The sequence below is a fragment of the Vombatus ursinus genome, unplaced genomic scaffold, assembly GCF_900497805.2.
Source record: "Vombatus ursinus unplaced genomic scaffold, bare-nosed wombat genome assembly UNPS02014863.1, whole genome shotgun sequence".
Taxonomy (NCBI): domain Eukaryota; kingdom Metazoa; phylum Chordata; class Mammalia; order Diprotodontia; family Vombatidae; genus Vombatus; species Vombatus ursinus.
In genome coordinates this window covers 22,582,414-22,598,805 of record NW_020954641.1, presented here as the reverse complement: position 1 = coordinate 22,598,805, position 16,392 = coordinate 22,582,414, and the positions used below count along the sequence as shown (strand labels likewise).

At 35.7% G+C, this 16,392-nt stretch overlaps 1 protein-coding gene across 1 annotated transcript in view; it reads right to left on the bottom strand.

Moving 5' to 3' along the window:
• Positions 1-9,407: 9,407 nt before the first annotated feature.
• RNF145 (ring finger protein 145) overlaps positions 9,408-16,392 on the bottom strand; it is a 90,626-nt gene continuing 83,641 nt past the window's right edge. The window contains exons 10-11 of the mRNA XM_027841906.1: positions 13,134-13,490; positions 9,408-11,031 (exon numbers count right to left, since the gene is read on the bottom strand). Coding sequence (XP_027697707.1) covers positions 10,594-11,031; positions 13,134-13,490 — 795 coding nt within the window. The 3' untranslated portion in view covers positions 9,408-10,593. The remainder of the gene's footprint in view (positions 11,032-13,133; positions 13,491-16,392) is intronic.

Sequence of the window (16,392 nt, the reverse complement as noted above, 5' to 3'; positions counted from 1 at the left end):
CTCCAGTGAAGTACTTCAGGGATCTGTGCTTGGCCCTATGTTGTTTAACATGTCCATCAATATGCTTGTCAAATTCATGAAAGATGCAAAGTTAGGATATATATATTTAACATACTGGATGACCATCAAGATACAGAAGATCTTGACTAAACAATAGTCTTGAATCTAATAATCTGAAATTCAATAGGAATAAATTAAAAGTCTTACTGCTGCTGTTGTTCAGTTGTTTCCAACTGTGACCTCATTTGGGATTTTCATGGTAAACCTCTGATTTGCCATTTCCTTCTCCAGCTCATTTTACAGATAAGGAACTGAGGCAAACAGGGTTAAGTGACTTGTCCAGGGTCACACAGCTTGTGTCTGAGGCCAGATTTGAACTCATGAAGATGAGTCTTCTTGATTCCAAGCCCAATGCTCTACCCACTGTACCACCTACCTGCCTCTTGGCACACAGACACAAAAATCAACTTCACAAGTTGCTTATATGACATATCTAGGGATTTTAGTGAATTGCAAGCTCAATACAAGTCAGCAGTATAATGTGGCAGCCAAAAACTAAGGTAATCTTGAGCTATACCTAATAAAAAAGTTTCCAGGAAGAGGGAAGTGATAGTCTCACTCACTCACCATACTCTGTCTTCATTAGGCATTAACTGAAGCATTGCCTTCAGTTCTGGAAACTGGAATTTAAGGACAATGACAAGTTAGAGTGTCCAAAAGACAGGAATTGGGATGGTGAAAGGCCTTGAGCCAATACTGTATGAGAAACTTCTCACCGTTAGCCTACAGATGATTTATGGAGGACACAACAGCCATCACAGGAATTTGAAGGACTGTCATGTAGAGGAGGGATTAGATTTATTTTTTGGCCCCAGAGGGCAGAACCAGGAGCATCAGGAAGAAATTGCAAAGAGGCAAGGGGCAATTAGGCTTGTTTTCTGGGGGGAAAAAAACTTCCTAAGAATTAGAGCTGTCCAAAAGTATGATGGGCTACCTTGAGAGGTGGTGGATTTTCTCTCCTTGGAGGTCTTCAAGCAGAGACTTGACAACTACTTAGAAGATCTGTCATAGTGGAGATTGCTTTCCTGTGTGAGTCTGGCTAAATGGCCATTGAGGTCCCCACCAACTCTCATATTCTGTGATTCTGCTATTCTGTAAAAAAAAAAGCTTTGATCTGTTTTCTTTTATAAGGTGAGCAATTTTTTAAATAATAATAGTTAACATTTGCATTGCCCTTGCTATGTGCCAAGCTGTTTATAATATTTCATTTGATCCTCACATTGAGGCAAACAGAGATTAAGTGACTTGCCCAGGGTCACATAGCTTGTAAATATCTGAGGCTAGTTTGAATTCAGATCACCCTGACTCCAGGCCCAGAACTCTTATCTACTGCACCACCTAACTGTTCCATATGAAATATAGCCCTTCTTTTTTATTTTAATATTTTTAAAATAATTTTGAACTTGATAATCACTCATTCTCTTAATGGAGTACCAACACCAATTAAATCACACTGATCCTTGAAATACTGATATTTTCACTACTTGGACATGTCTAATTTACACAACTGGATGTTAGCTTTACCTGCTTCTGTTAGCTAAAACTTATACAATAAAGAGTGTTACATCAAGGTAGAATTAGAATGTAAATTAAATGAACACCTGTTCAAAGCTCATTTAAGAATCTGACACCTGACAAAGGTAGTTTAATGGGTATTTTAATGATCCTTCCATAAACATTTTATGAATTCTATCCCCGCACTGCTGAACCACAGGAAAGCAAGGTGCCTGTATAACATTATCTTGACCCCTCACCAAAATGTCTCCATTATTAGAGTCACAATGTAATGCTATATTCTCTGCTTTTATATAAAGTCAATATGAGAACCATCTGGTTGAAGAGTCTCTCTGTATAACTTGTAAAACTATGTTGAAGATACTATCCACCAAATTCTTGAATATCTTTTATACATAAAAGAATCACAGGACAAATCCCTACCTTAGTTCCAGGAAAAATTCTTCTATAGACAAATTCATATGTTTTCTATTTTCAGAAAGTAAAAATCTCATTACCCCAATATTTCCCTTTTTATTTTTCCTGCCAGAAAGTCAGATGTGGTCATCCATTCAATTAAAGGGCCTCAAAACATCTATTCCTTTGATTTCCTTCAGGAAGTCCCTCTTGTATTTTGTCATTTTGTTTTATCTGGTTTCTTTAAGCTACTTCAAGTTCTTTTGGGGACTGATGAAATAGAATCCAGAAATTGAGTACAAGTCAAATACACAAATACACACACACACACAATCATAATCACAGCATTTAAGAACTAGAAGGGACCTTAATCCTACTATTAAGATACTATTATTAAGTTTCGCGTACAACACAACAATTAGCAACCCCATTTACAATAATGGACATAAAAGATTGCTCTAAGTAGCAACACTTTCCATGAATGGGATTTTTAAAGTAAATCAGAGACAAACCTTTTTTTCCTGGAAAGATGATGGCAAAGATGACAGATTATTTTAAACTCTGTAAGCTTTAATATATGTTGAATTATATGAAGAGGGCAGACACTGACCTGTCCAAGTCCCAAAATACTGCAATGAGGGGGGGAAACTTTGCAATTTGAGAGTTCAGTTTACAACAAAGGAAATACTTTTTCCACACAGGACATGGGAATCATGTGAGTCATTAGCCTCGATGTGCTAAAGCCTAATAATACAGATTCAGGGAGTTCTAGAATTGTAAACTAGATGGGACCTTCAAGCTTATCTAACCACCCCATTTTATTGATGAGGAGACTGAAATCCAGAAAGATTCGATAATCTGCTTGATATCACATAGCAAGTTCATTGCACAGGCAGAACTACTATTTCTTCCAAACCTTCTTTTCTCTATTAAGACATCACCATCATCTTTCCAGCTATCCTTGAAGTCATCTTTGATTCTTCTCTCTCCCCCTATATCTAATTAGCTGCCAACTCCTGTCAATTCTTCCACTACATCCCCTTTCCCTCTACTCAATTTCTATCTACTCTAAAGCAGGTTTCATTATTTCTCTCCATGACTACTGCAATAGCTTTTTAACCATGCTTCTAGTGTCAACATCCATCATTCTTGTTTCTGCCAAAATAATAGTCCTAAAGCAGATTAAGTCAATTCTTACAAAAACAAACAACTTCAGTGTTTCCCTATCACCAGAGTAAAATACAATCTCTTCAGCCACATTCAGCCCTCCAATCTGGCTCCAATCTACCTTTCCAGATTTATTTCATATTACTCCCCTCTACATATTCTGCATTCCAACAAAATTAGACTACTTGTTATTCCCAGAATTCAACATTCCCTTTCCACCTTTCTGTTTTCATATGGCCTGAGAGTCTCCCTTGCCTGACAGCATACTCTCCTCACCTCAACATCTTAGAATCCTTAGCTTCCTTCAAGGTTTGGTTACAGTGTCACGGACAAAGTCTTTCCTGATTGCCCACAGCTGCCAATGCTGCCTTCCTCCTCAAACTGTCTTGTATTTATACTTTCTACATATATATATATATATATATATATATATATATATATATTCCCCAATAGAATATAAGCTTCTTAAGGGCAGATGTTTTCCATTTTTTTTCATTTGCAACCCCAGTGCCTAGAAGTGCCATTGCATAAAGCAGTAATTTAATGTTTGTTTAATTTCCACTACTTCACGCCCTCAAAAGGTTAAGATTAACTTGTGACAGAGTCATACCAGAAATTAGGGTGTTTTAGGATACACCTTAACATCCTGATAGTTAGCTTTGAAGTTGATATTAAGAATGACAAACAACCTTACAAAAGACTTTTATGTGCCACTATCAGCCAGAATCTCTGGCCAGCTGAATCTAACCCAATTTGGCAAACTTGCTTATGTAGACAATGTATAAAACATTTTGTTCCAGAAACAAAGAAGTGAAATGTTTTGCACATGAATTGCATGACTAGTGCCAACTGGGCCTCCTGAATCTGAGTCTTATGCTCTACATCATGCTGCTTCTCTCAAGACTCCCCTTTGTACATTCTAGGGTCCAGCTAAACTGACCTTTTTGCTTTCCTAAAACACAATTTTCTATCTGGGGAAACCCATGACAGAAACCATAAACAGACCCATGCATTTGCACTGGCTGTCCCTCCTCACTTCTCATGAAATCTCCACTTCCCATCAAAGCCCAAGTACTACTTTTTATATGAAGCCTCTCCAAACTAGTAGAGCCTTCCCTCTTCACCTGTTTCTGAGAATCCCTTACTTGATTCAAGGCTCAGTTCAACCACAATCTCTAACACTAAATCCCTTTCTGATTGCAAATACTAGTGCTCTTCCTTCTTAAACTTCATGTTTGTTATTTACTCTGTATATCCTTCATGTTACACATCGTCTCCCTCAATAAACACATTGTGCCACACTGGCACAATGACATCAGTCAAATCAGAATTTCTATATTGCTCTTCCATAAATTAAAATTACTTTTCTTAAGAGTTGTTTAGAAGTAACTCAAAAATATTGTTATAAATCAAAGGAGAGCTTTAGACTTATCATAAGGAAAGGTCAAATACTCAAGTATCTAAACAGTCCTGTGTAAAGACAACAAGATTCACTATCGATGAGCACTTGGCCAATATGGCTGTCTGAATGAAGGCAGACAGCCTAACTTCCACATGTCTACTACTGAGACAGAAACTTGAAATTTGCACCAGACCAAAGAAATCCAGTAAGAACCTACATTAACTATACAAAAAGTCAGTCAGAAGTCCAGGAATTATAGGAAAGGGCACCTACCACCAAAAAAGCTAGTACCAATGTAAGCAAACAAGTCAGTGGCCTCTCACATAGCCAGACATGAGCCAGATACATAAAGCCTGCAACGCTGTGTCTGGAGACAGCTAGAGTTGAAGGTAAGGTTCTCACTAGAAAGGCCCAGGATGGTCAGAAATCCTGAGTTCTAAGAAAATGAATCTTCAAAGCCTCAGGAAGTAAAAGCTACCAATGGCAGGACTAAGAGGAAGACAGCCCAGACACTCCAAGATCCCCAGCACTCTCTCCTGAGATGCCAAAGGTGGCCCTGAAGATTCAGAGCTCTGAACCTCAAAAGATTCAGGGGGACCTAAAGGAAAGGGAGGTGGAAGTCAGTGCAGGAACCCAGGGACCCATGGACTGACCACACCACTCAAAAGCACTGAAGACAAAATATGGTCATGGAATAAAGCCCCAATTGAGCAACTAAAGCTGGAAAGCTCTGAGAAAAACAAAGACAACATCAACTAGCATGAAGTTAGTAACTCAGTAACTCTGTAACAACCGCAAAGAAAGACTCAAAGGGAAAAAATCTTGATTTCCTACAAAGACCACACAAATACCTTAAAGAAATAGAGATAGAAGTGAAATAAAAACTCTGGAGAAAAAAATGTAAAAATGAATAGCTTAGAAAAGAAAGTAAGGGGCTAGGTGGCACAGTGGATAGAGCACCAGCCCTGAAGTCTGGAGGACCTGAGTTCAAATCCGGCCTCAGACCAAACACTTGACACTTACTAGCTGTGTGACCCTGGGTAAGTCACTTAATCCCAACTGCCTAAAAAAAAAAAAAAAAAGTGGTCAACTTTACCTAAAAGATTCTCTGAAAACTTGGGGAAAAAAAAAGCATAAATGAGTAACTCCACAAGAGAGACACTCTGGAACAAGAACAGTAAAAGAAAACAAAATGCAAGGCATCTAATTTTCAAAACTGACCCAAGATAACAGATCAAGGAGAGATCATTTAAAAATAATTAGATTCCTAAAAACATGGAAAAAAAGGTCTGGATATTATATTTCAAGAAATCATAAATGAATACTACTACCCAGATCTATCAGAATCAGACGGCAAAATGAAGATAAAACCTACAGATGATCTCCCCAAAATTCCAGAAATGTCATAGCCAAAAGCCAAGTTTCCTGTATCAAAGAAAAACAGTACTGCCAGAAACCAAAAAGGGACAGTTCAAATATCAAGGCATCACAGTCAGGTTCACACAAGACTTTACAACTTCTACTAAAAACAGGAGGTGGTCTTGGAATACAATATCCCTAAAAGCAAAAGTTTACAATGAAGAATAATGTACCCTTAAATGCTGAGCATAATTCTACAGGAAAAACAATGGATCTTTAATGAAATAGAAGACTTTCAAGCATTTCTGAGCTAAAGACCAAACCTGAGTAGAAATTCTGAAATACAAACCCAAGTCAAGAGAAATAGAGAAAGGTAAATTAATTTCATTAAAAGTGGCCATAGCTAAGAGCATCAGCCTCTTGAGTTCAAAGCCTGGCCTCAGATACATTACACTCATTAGCTACCTGACGCTGGGCAAGTAACTTAACCTCAATTGCCTCACCAAAAAAAAAAAAAGTGGCCATATGATATGTTAACATTCTAATAAGGAAGAAGAAACAAGTGTCCCTTCAGAACTTGACGTCCTTACTGTCTTCAAAGGCTATTTTTAAGGAGTTAAATAAGAAAAAGAGAGGCTCTAGGGGTGGAATGTTCTGAGGGTTTTAAGAGGAGAAAGGGGAGGGTAAAAAGGAATAGTGTAGAAAAGAGGGTGAAGGGATAGAACTTCTCATATTAGAACTGCATTAAAGTATAGAAACATGAAGGGGGTTGGGAAGCAGACATCAGAAGAATCTCTTACCCTTAAAGGAAGGTTAGCAAAAGAGTTTGAGGTAATGGACTTGAAGTGCAGAAAAAGACACTTTTTTTCTTTTTTGGACAAGGTCACCATATGGATTCATCCCTTTGCTTGGTTAATGCTTATTTGAGTTTTTTTTTCTTTCCTTTCTTTCTTGGGTTTTAATGAGGGCGTGGGAGGTAGCATCAGTGAAAAGAAGGTCACTGAAACATTTTTTTTTAATGCATAGAAAGAAAAGAAGTTCAGATGGAAGCACTCAAAAGCAGGATAATTTTTAAAGTAATATGGAATTTATAATGTACTACTTATTCAGTTTCATATACAATCCTCTTTGTTTTGCTATATGGTAATGGTTTTTTGTGTAAGTTCAGAATAAAAAAAGATTTTTTAAAAAATTCACCATAAACAACAACTGGGAAAATGAGCATGTCTCTAGATGGAAACCTGTATAGTATTAGGGTGATTTATTCTTCAGTGAACATTCTCCTTCTGCCCTGAGACCTCCATCTACAATACTGAAAAGGAAAGCACAAGCCTGGAGGGTAGAGAATAAAAAAAAGAGAACAGAAAATGTTTTGGCAAATGAGTGGCCATGAGGTAACTAGATTCACAGGAAAAATGTTGTAGAGAAAGAATTGGTCATAATTATACCCAACATCTTTATAGCATATACCACATGTAAGGCACTATCCTAAGCACTTTTCAATTATTTTCTCATTTGATCCTCACAACTATTATTGTCCCTATTTTACAGAGGAAATAACTGAGTAAACAGAGCTGAAGTGACAAATCCAGGGTTACATAGCTATTAAATGTCTGAGGTCAAATTTGAACTCAGATCTTCCTGATTTTAGGCCCAGTACTCTATCCCCTATGCCATGTGCTGACTATGTGCTCAAGATCTTACAACTGTGTAATCTAGGATAAATCATTTAAGTTCTATGAATTTATTTCTAGATCTATAAAATGGGAATAACACATGTACCTCAGAGGTTATAGGATAGTGCTCTGTAAGCCTTAAAATACTATGTAAATCTAGATTATTACTATAACAAACTGCTTCTGATTATTCTGACTGGCTATTTAGCATCTAGGTTTATAGTGGATATGAAATGTCATTCTATGTTCAAAGTGGGAGAAACATTTGAAAACTTTTAAATTACAAAATCATTTAATAAAACATATTTAGGACTCAGGGACAATAGACAGTAAATTCTAAAAGGAGAAGTGAAAATGACTACTCTGCATGGGTCACTGGTGTTAATAAGTTTAAGAAAATGCATTAAAATACAACCCAACATAAAATTATACCTCTGGAATTCACATATTCCTTTCCCATAATGCCAGAATCAGATACTTTGTTAAGACTGTAGTTGAAATTAACTGACTCACAAAAATTCTATTTTCTTTTTAAAAGCTTTTTTGTTTATAATAGATACACCATTTATTTACAGCTTAAGAAGTCCCCTTTTCTATCACACAAAGTCAAAACAATTTAAAACTATCAGTTAAATTCATAATCTGACTTACCTCTCCTTTGGAGATCATCTTTCCTGTCTTAAACAGGTATTAAAAATAAAGTGTAACATTTAAAAGGAAATACAAAGTCCCTGCTAGAGCATGACCGTTCTGAAGTACAGCACAAGCCAATGAGCAGAGCTAATACAAGTTAAAAGAATGGACAGGAGCTTCATGTAGCAAAGGTTTTAAAATCATATACACTCATGTCAAGAAAATAAAACCCTACATGTGATTTAAATGAGCAAGGCCAGAATTTCATGTGTTGAAAAGTAACAGAATAGTAAGGTAAACTTTCATCTGTCTCAGATAAAAAATTTACACCAAATCTCTTAGTTATAAAAGTGATTATTTACTTCAAATACTTTTGAAATGCTATGATTTCATCAATAAAGACATTCACTCCACCAATGCAGATCAAAACCTTCTCCACACCTTCATGAGCTTATGCAGCCAAAAAACTTAATCACAGCCAATACTCTGATGATGAACCCCTCTGACAGAAGCTTAAATAGTCATTAGATGACAGCCATACAATCAAGCTTTGGACATCTCAAAGACTTGGCAACTCAGTAGAACTTGACAAAGCTTACACTCTCCTACCATAACCTTCAAGAATTAGGGTCATCATCTATGCCCTGATGAGGTAGAGGGAAAACTTAGTGGAATCCTATGACTCATCACAAAGTGGTTAGTAAGGTATAAAGAAGGCAACATGGTTTAAAAGGTAAAGGTGTCTAGAATGATTTGCTATTCTAACTTAAGATAAACTGAATAATCTCTAAAGAAAAGCACTGTGTAGATGCAGAAAATCAGACAGTTTGTTAAGAGTATACATTATTAGCCAGTAAACATTAAGTATGCCTAATTCTTTAAGTCTAAAAGTATTGTATTAGTTAATCCCTCTATCCTAACATATCACAAAGTAACACTAAGATTTAAAAGGCTCAAATCATGACACAGGAATGCTCCTTTCTGGTTAATCTCAAACAAGCAAAACACTGAGATACAAGGAGAAAGAAATCAGTGCTAGGTGAATTTTGAAGATGATCATTACAATGAGTCAACATACGAATATTTGGAAGAAAGTGAAAGAAATAAAATCCTAACAATTTTATTTCTGAGAACAAGAGAATTTTTGAAAAACCTAACTCAATAAAATGCTTTGCCGCAATAATCACATGAGCAAAACATAAAATCTTCAAATTTAAATTTATTAAGACATTCAGCTATGTCTGTCAGTCTACATCCAAATTTGCTACTAAAAATAAAATAATGTCACATCTCACATTAGGAATACCAACTCTGAAAAACACTTTTTTGAGCCAAGCCTATTGTATAAATAAATGACTAGTTTCTTTTCATATCAAAATTCACATAAAAAATTGCCAATCCCCCCCACCCCAGTTCTACCAGAAGCCATGATGAATGTAAAAATTTAAATATGACACAACCTTGTCAAAGAAAAGGTGCAAAGTCTATCAACAGCTTTAAAAGTGGCATTTGCAGCATTTGATCATACAATTATGTACTCATTCCCAAAGTGCAAATATTGCCAGAATTTAACACTGTTTTGATTTCAGTTGCAAGAATTAAACATTACACAGGATTGAAAAGTACACATAGGGCCTTTATCTGTTCCCTAAAGCTCATCCCACTTTGAGCCCCTAAACTATGGAGGACTCCAAAGTGTTCATTAGTGCTTCAGTTTACTTCACACAGGCAACACAGTATACAGTATATTAACAAAAGTTTCATATACATCAAAATATTAATGACTCCATCATAAAGTTCAAGAGTCACAGATTACATGAATGCAAACTGCAATGCCCACATGCCCACCCCGCCCCCACAAACACCTAAAGCACATATGATGTATTAGCGTGCTTCAATTTTTCAATACAATCAACGCTTTTTACATCTTTGATTTTGCTTCAGTGCTATACAAAATTCAATAATCACCTGACTGAGTTCCATTTAACTGAGAAAAAAAGGGGACAGGAAGAAGGGCAAATAACTCTCTGATACTCTGGGAAAAGATTAATCTTTCCCATATAAAGTTAAATGTCCATTCAGCTTCTTCCCATGCTGTCTTTATGATTTTATTTTCCTTTTCTTAGCCCTCAGAAAATACTCAAATATCTATCTGATTTATCTCCTCAAATTCAGTTTCTCAAGTAGCTGAGGTTGATTTTCCTTGGCAAACTTCCACAAAATATCAGCATGGGACATATAGATACTTTTTGTTTATTATAGATTGCCAAAACTCTTTCTCAATGCCTAGGGTTTGTAAAAGTAGGCGGTCTCTACTGAGAAAAGATTATCTTGGATTCCTGGAATGTCTCTGTTTGCTATATAACCATCACATGTTCCTAAAATCTAGACATGACTTCTGTCTTGAATTAAATCATCTTCTAAGACTCCAGGTTGTTCTTCTGTCTTCATATCTTCTTGGTTGACCACAATAGCACACATCTCAACATGGGGGTTTGGAAGATGTGCCTGGGTTTCAAAAGTCCCTTCCTGGTGACCTATCACTCTGGTCACTTGCTCATTACTGTCTCTAGGGTCTTCTTTCAAACCAGCCCCTCCACAGTGCTCTTGAACTGAGGGGTCAGTTCCTTCTTGAACCACAATATTTTGCTCTGTTCCAGGGTGTGGCTGTGGAGCTGGTTCTGGTCCTAATCCTGGAGGATGGGAGGAATTCTTAAGGTGGCAGTGGCACAAAGGGCAAGTCTCTTGTACATACAACCATTTCTTAAGGCAACCTGCATGGAAGAAATGGCTGCATGGCGTTATCACAGCAGATTTCATGTCCTAAATGAGAAGGAAAGAAGAGGTTAGATAATTGCCCATAGTTTATAAGTCTTTAGTGCTACTTCAAAGTTTCTTTGATCCCAATTTTCCCTTTCCATATCATTAAAATGAATTAGAATGTGGAGTACCAGGGCTTGGGATAGGATACTTATGTAAGTAATCTTTTTACCACCAGAGGGCCCTCCACACCAATAAAAGAGCTGCATAGAGTAATTTTACATGTACACAGAAACAAAAATGAATGGAACAAAAATGTTTTTAAAAGCTTTCTAAAATGACTTGTCTTAACCTACAACTGAATGGTTAAATAATTTCAGTAGTATCACATCAATAAAATTATACTTTTAAAAATCAGAAATTTCAAAAATATCTCCATACCTCCATTACAGTACTGAGAATAGACTTATAATGATGGATTTTTTTCCATGGGGATAAAATCATCTATAAGGAATTTGCTTATAACTACAATCATAACAGTAGAATATTAGGAGAAAAAGTGGTAGATCTGTGGGATTTCATGAGAACTATAGCATGCCATGTAGTAGTTTTCAAGGCTCCGTCTACATACAAAGCCATTTAGTCTAGATTAATTCTTTTGGAAGAAAGTATTGAAGATATAAAATGAAAATCTGTAGCAATCTATGTTGTTAAGTAGTTGCCAATTGATCTTTTTTGTAAATATAAGAGAAATATAATAAATATTTTTTAAAAGTGCTAGAACTACTCCAAGCAATCTTCTATACCAAGAGCTGGTAACACTTGGGAGTTACTTGCAAGCAGAAAGTCATACAATGAAAGCAGCAAATAGGAAGCTTAAGCTTTTTTTGTGTTATCAGCAGTTGATTTGAATCTCTCAACAAAAGAAATATTAAAATGACAAGCAAGGAAAGGGGGAAACTAAACAGTTCTAATGAAATGTCAAGAACTTCTAGGGAGGGCTTCTGAAGCCAAAGGACCATATCTTTTTAACATATATTTTCCTAAATATGTGCAGAAGGTAATAATGTTTGCTGTATGATATTGCAACTTATTTCCTGTAACTAAGAAAGTTAAAAGTAGAACTACTTGAATTAAAATCTCTGATTTATAACTTTTTGTACATTCCCTATCACCTTCTCCCCCAACCATAACTAGTAACACACAAAACATTTTGAAAAAAACAATTTTAGAAACATATTCAAGTTCTAGGAGGCATGTTGTTTCTATTTATCATAAGAAAAAACTGAATGACCAACACACCTTAATTATATTTAAAAACAACTTTGGGGAAAAAAGGCATATGCTATGTATGCCTGTTTCCACCTCCTCCTCTTTATGCTACTAGCAGCCTAGAAAGAACAAAATAATTTAGACTATAAGCCATTCTCAACCGGTGACCTTAACTATTGTCCCCAGTGCAATGTCATGTGTGTATAAAGTACTCTGTTGTATATGTGGCTAAGTTGTAAGTCCATTTTCCATTGCAAAGTTGATTGCAACATTAACTTTAATTTATCTACAGCAGGAGCCAGCAACTTACAGCACATATGCCAAAGATGGCAAACAAGCCAATTTTCACTGGCATGCAAGTTGACTGCTAGCATCATGCACTTCCCTGAAGGGAGAAAAGTTAGGCGGGGAAAAACTTGTGAGTCACCAACTACCCACTAGGAGGATCAGCAGTTGGCATGTTCTCATCAACCTCCCTCTGATGAAATCACATATCTCCTCACCCCCCAACACGCCAGAAGGAAAGGGGGGTCAGAACCTTGGCAAACACCATTTTTCCAAAGTTCCCAATCCCTGATCTATAGTATATGCACTCATGAGTGAATATAATATACATCTGACCTGTTTTTCCTTCATTTGTGGGTGCACAACAAGTATCGAAAACAATAACAACAACGTATTAGTATCACAGTGGCCAAATGTTAAACTTCTAAATATTTTTAAAAAGACAAAGTATTTCCTAAAAGTTGTTTAAGGTGCTTAAAGTCATTTAGTTGCTTAGGAGATATTCATTTCTTCTTGGGAATTTAAATTAAATGGATTTTAATATAAACCTGAAGAGTAATTATACCACATTTCCCCAACCACTTAGATTTTTATGTTGCGCTGGGTACCTGATAACAGATGGCACAAATATCATTGTGTTTCTCTAGCTGCTCTTTTGTAGCAATGGGCAACGATTTTATTTTATTCACAGCATCCCTGCGGAGAAGAAAGCTCTTCCACCCCAGCTGGGCCCGAAGCCACACATTGTAGTAGGAATGAATAAAGATGATCATGGAGCCCATCACAGTCCATTCTCCAAAGATGGTCTCTGAAACACCATATGCTACAACACAGAGTGCCACAAGAAATTCCAGCAGACGGTAAGTGCCATTCACATAGTAGATGACATCATCCATGTTATCCACTGGCTCTTTTCTGAATTCTTCAACCATAAACAACACATAAATAAAAAGTGTACCCAGAACCTGAAAGCACAAAGTTTAAAGGCTGAAAAATTTTGTTCACAAAATACAAAAAAGAAGCAAGAATCATTCTTATTGTTTGTAGGTTGTCACATTTCATCTTTGACAGGGAAAGCTAGATTACTTAAAATGAGTGCTGCTCTTGATATTTAATTATTTATGTTAAAATTATACAAGGAAAAATGTGCAGCTTATTAACATCTGAAACTTACTAGTGTATTATCATTTTCTCAACTGTCTTTTTGTTTCTTACTAAATACAAAGGCTTTGGATACTTAGGAGAATAGTAAGATAACAGGAAAAATTGGCAGGCAAAAATTCAAACAAAAGTTTCAATTTCCACAGACCTTCAAAACAAGAAAAATAACTCCAAATTCTCTAAAGGAAGTCTTTTCAATTAATTTTAGTTTGAGTGATATGGGGGTTGTACCAATTAATCAACCAATTAGTACTTATTGAGTTAGTGTAATGTGTGTTTAGTATAGTAAAGAATACAGTTACAGAAAAAGGTATGAAGGGCCAGCTACCAAAAAAAACTTACTAATCCACAGTTGGGATAACAAAAAAAAAAACAATACCATTATTAGACAACCTAATGAATCATTAAAGTGCCACATTTTGCCAGAAAAACTGCAAGTAGAGTATTCTGAGATGAAGAGCAAGGAAGGCTAAATTATGGGCTTGTGATAATACTGAAAGCCACAAGTACAGATAAGCTCTTTAAAGTAGAGTATAGAGTGATTACTACACAAGGACTGAACCTCAGGAAAAACACACAGGGTAGGAATGACAAAGAATCCAGTGAAGAAAATGGAGAAGTAACGTTCACAGGGTTGAGAAAAGAAGCAGGTTAATGTAGTATTTACAGAAGCCCAGGGAGAAGACAGAATTCAATGGAATTAAAACATTACAGAAGTAAAGGAGAATGAGATGAAATAAAAGATTTGTTTCAACAAGAAAGTAGTCACTAGTAGTAACCTTTGACAAAGACAGGTGTTTCAGTGGAGTATTAGGGATGTAAAATCAGAGCACATATTTATCAATTTTTAAGGTAAATTTACTCTCTTAGAATGATGAATCAATTTAACCATTTTAGAAAGCAATTTGGAATTATACAAGAAAATTTACAAGGCTACTCATAATTTCTTATTCAATAAGATACTTTTTAAAAGTAAATGTCTGTCTTTTAAACACATTCAAAGCAAAAAGTTAGTGACAACCCATCCAGTTATTGAAGAATGGCTAAACAAATAATGAAATTTTAATATTCAAGAATATTATTGTATCATAAAGAACGACAAATGTAAAAAATTGAAAGAAATAAGGGAAGACTGGCATGAAGTGATGTAGTTAAGAAAACAAATGTAAAAGAATAATACAACACAATGACTACAGTCACGTAAATGAAGACAACATTAAACTAGCAAGACTATCTTGTCCAAATACAATGGATAATGCTGATACTGACAAAGTTAAAGGACAAACCCTTCTCATTCCTTATTACTAAAGTATATTACTAAATTACTTAAGAATACTTGTTATACCTACTACCACTGTCTTATGCTTCTTTTCCTAACTGTTTTCAGGAAATATACTGTGTTAATGGCTTGTGTATTTGTTTAGACTTATCACCTCCTATGTCAAAACAAAATTTAACATAAAAGATTATAAGAAGTTTTGGAAGGAGTGGGTGGTAAGGAAAAGAAAAAAGGTTGTAGGAAGAGACCATTTGTCTGAAATGTTTCACAATGAAATACATTTGATGATACATTTCATATACATAAATATTACAGTGTACTAGAAACTGTCTTTCAATAAATATGGATCTTTGTGCCACAAGAAGGCTACTAAAAAAGTATGTAAAACAATTACTAAACTATAAACTCAGAAGCTTAAAAGATAGTGTTTTTTTAAATAAAAACTGTTAATAATCATAAACTATTACATCAAGTAATAAATACATACAAAAAGGCAAATAGCAGTTTGTCATTATCTAGATTTAAAAAAAAATCTATGGCAAATTCAAGAGCTGACATCTTATAATAAAAGGCAATAATAAGGGTTCTTAAGTTTTTGATAGACTGATTTGGTCCTCTGTATTTATAACTCATTCATATTGGACTGACTTTAAAAAAAATAATCATGAAAATGCTTACATGCAAAAAAAATAATAAAATGATAAATTGTCAAAATGGCAAAATTATGTGGCCATTTGAGACATAACAAACTACCAGGTAAAAACATTACAGTAAGCATCTACTCATGAAAAACAAAATCCATAGAGCTGTTGGAGCTTTGGGAAAGGTTCAAAGAACAGCAATTTGGCTGATGTAAAGCATATGCAAAGGAAGAAAATCTTAGTAGGGCAGTAAATCTTAAGCTTGCAGCAATGAAAACTGTTAACCAAAAAAAAAAAAAGAAAATCACAAGTCCATGAGACATGCATTGCAACTGGATTTATTACAAGAGAAATGAACATGTATGTAGAACTCCAAGTGCAAGGAGTTACAAATAGAAGCTTGCATATTTATGACATTGCAACAAAGGGAAGAGGAGGGACAGAAATTTCCTCTGAAGTGGGAGTGGCTTGGGAGGAGCAAAAGAGCAGTAGGGGTAGGGAAAGGACTAATCCCCCTCTCCCCACAGGAAGGGGAAGACAAAGAGGGATGGCAAAAGTAGTATTCTTTTCCCTTGGGAACTGCTAGACCACAAATGGTCTGTAGTCCCAGCTGCACAAGCAGTTTCTCAGTCTAGTGTAGACTGACTGGTGCCTGTCTTGACTCCCAAGGACACACAGGGAGTCCAGTGTGGAATGCAAACAATATATTGTCAGCTCAAGCAGGACTTGACACGTTCAGGGTCTCTTGCATACTCCGGGTCCAGCCTGGAAAATATAGCAACTAAA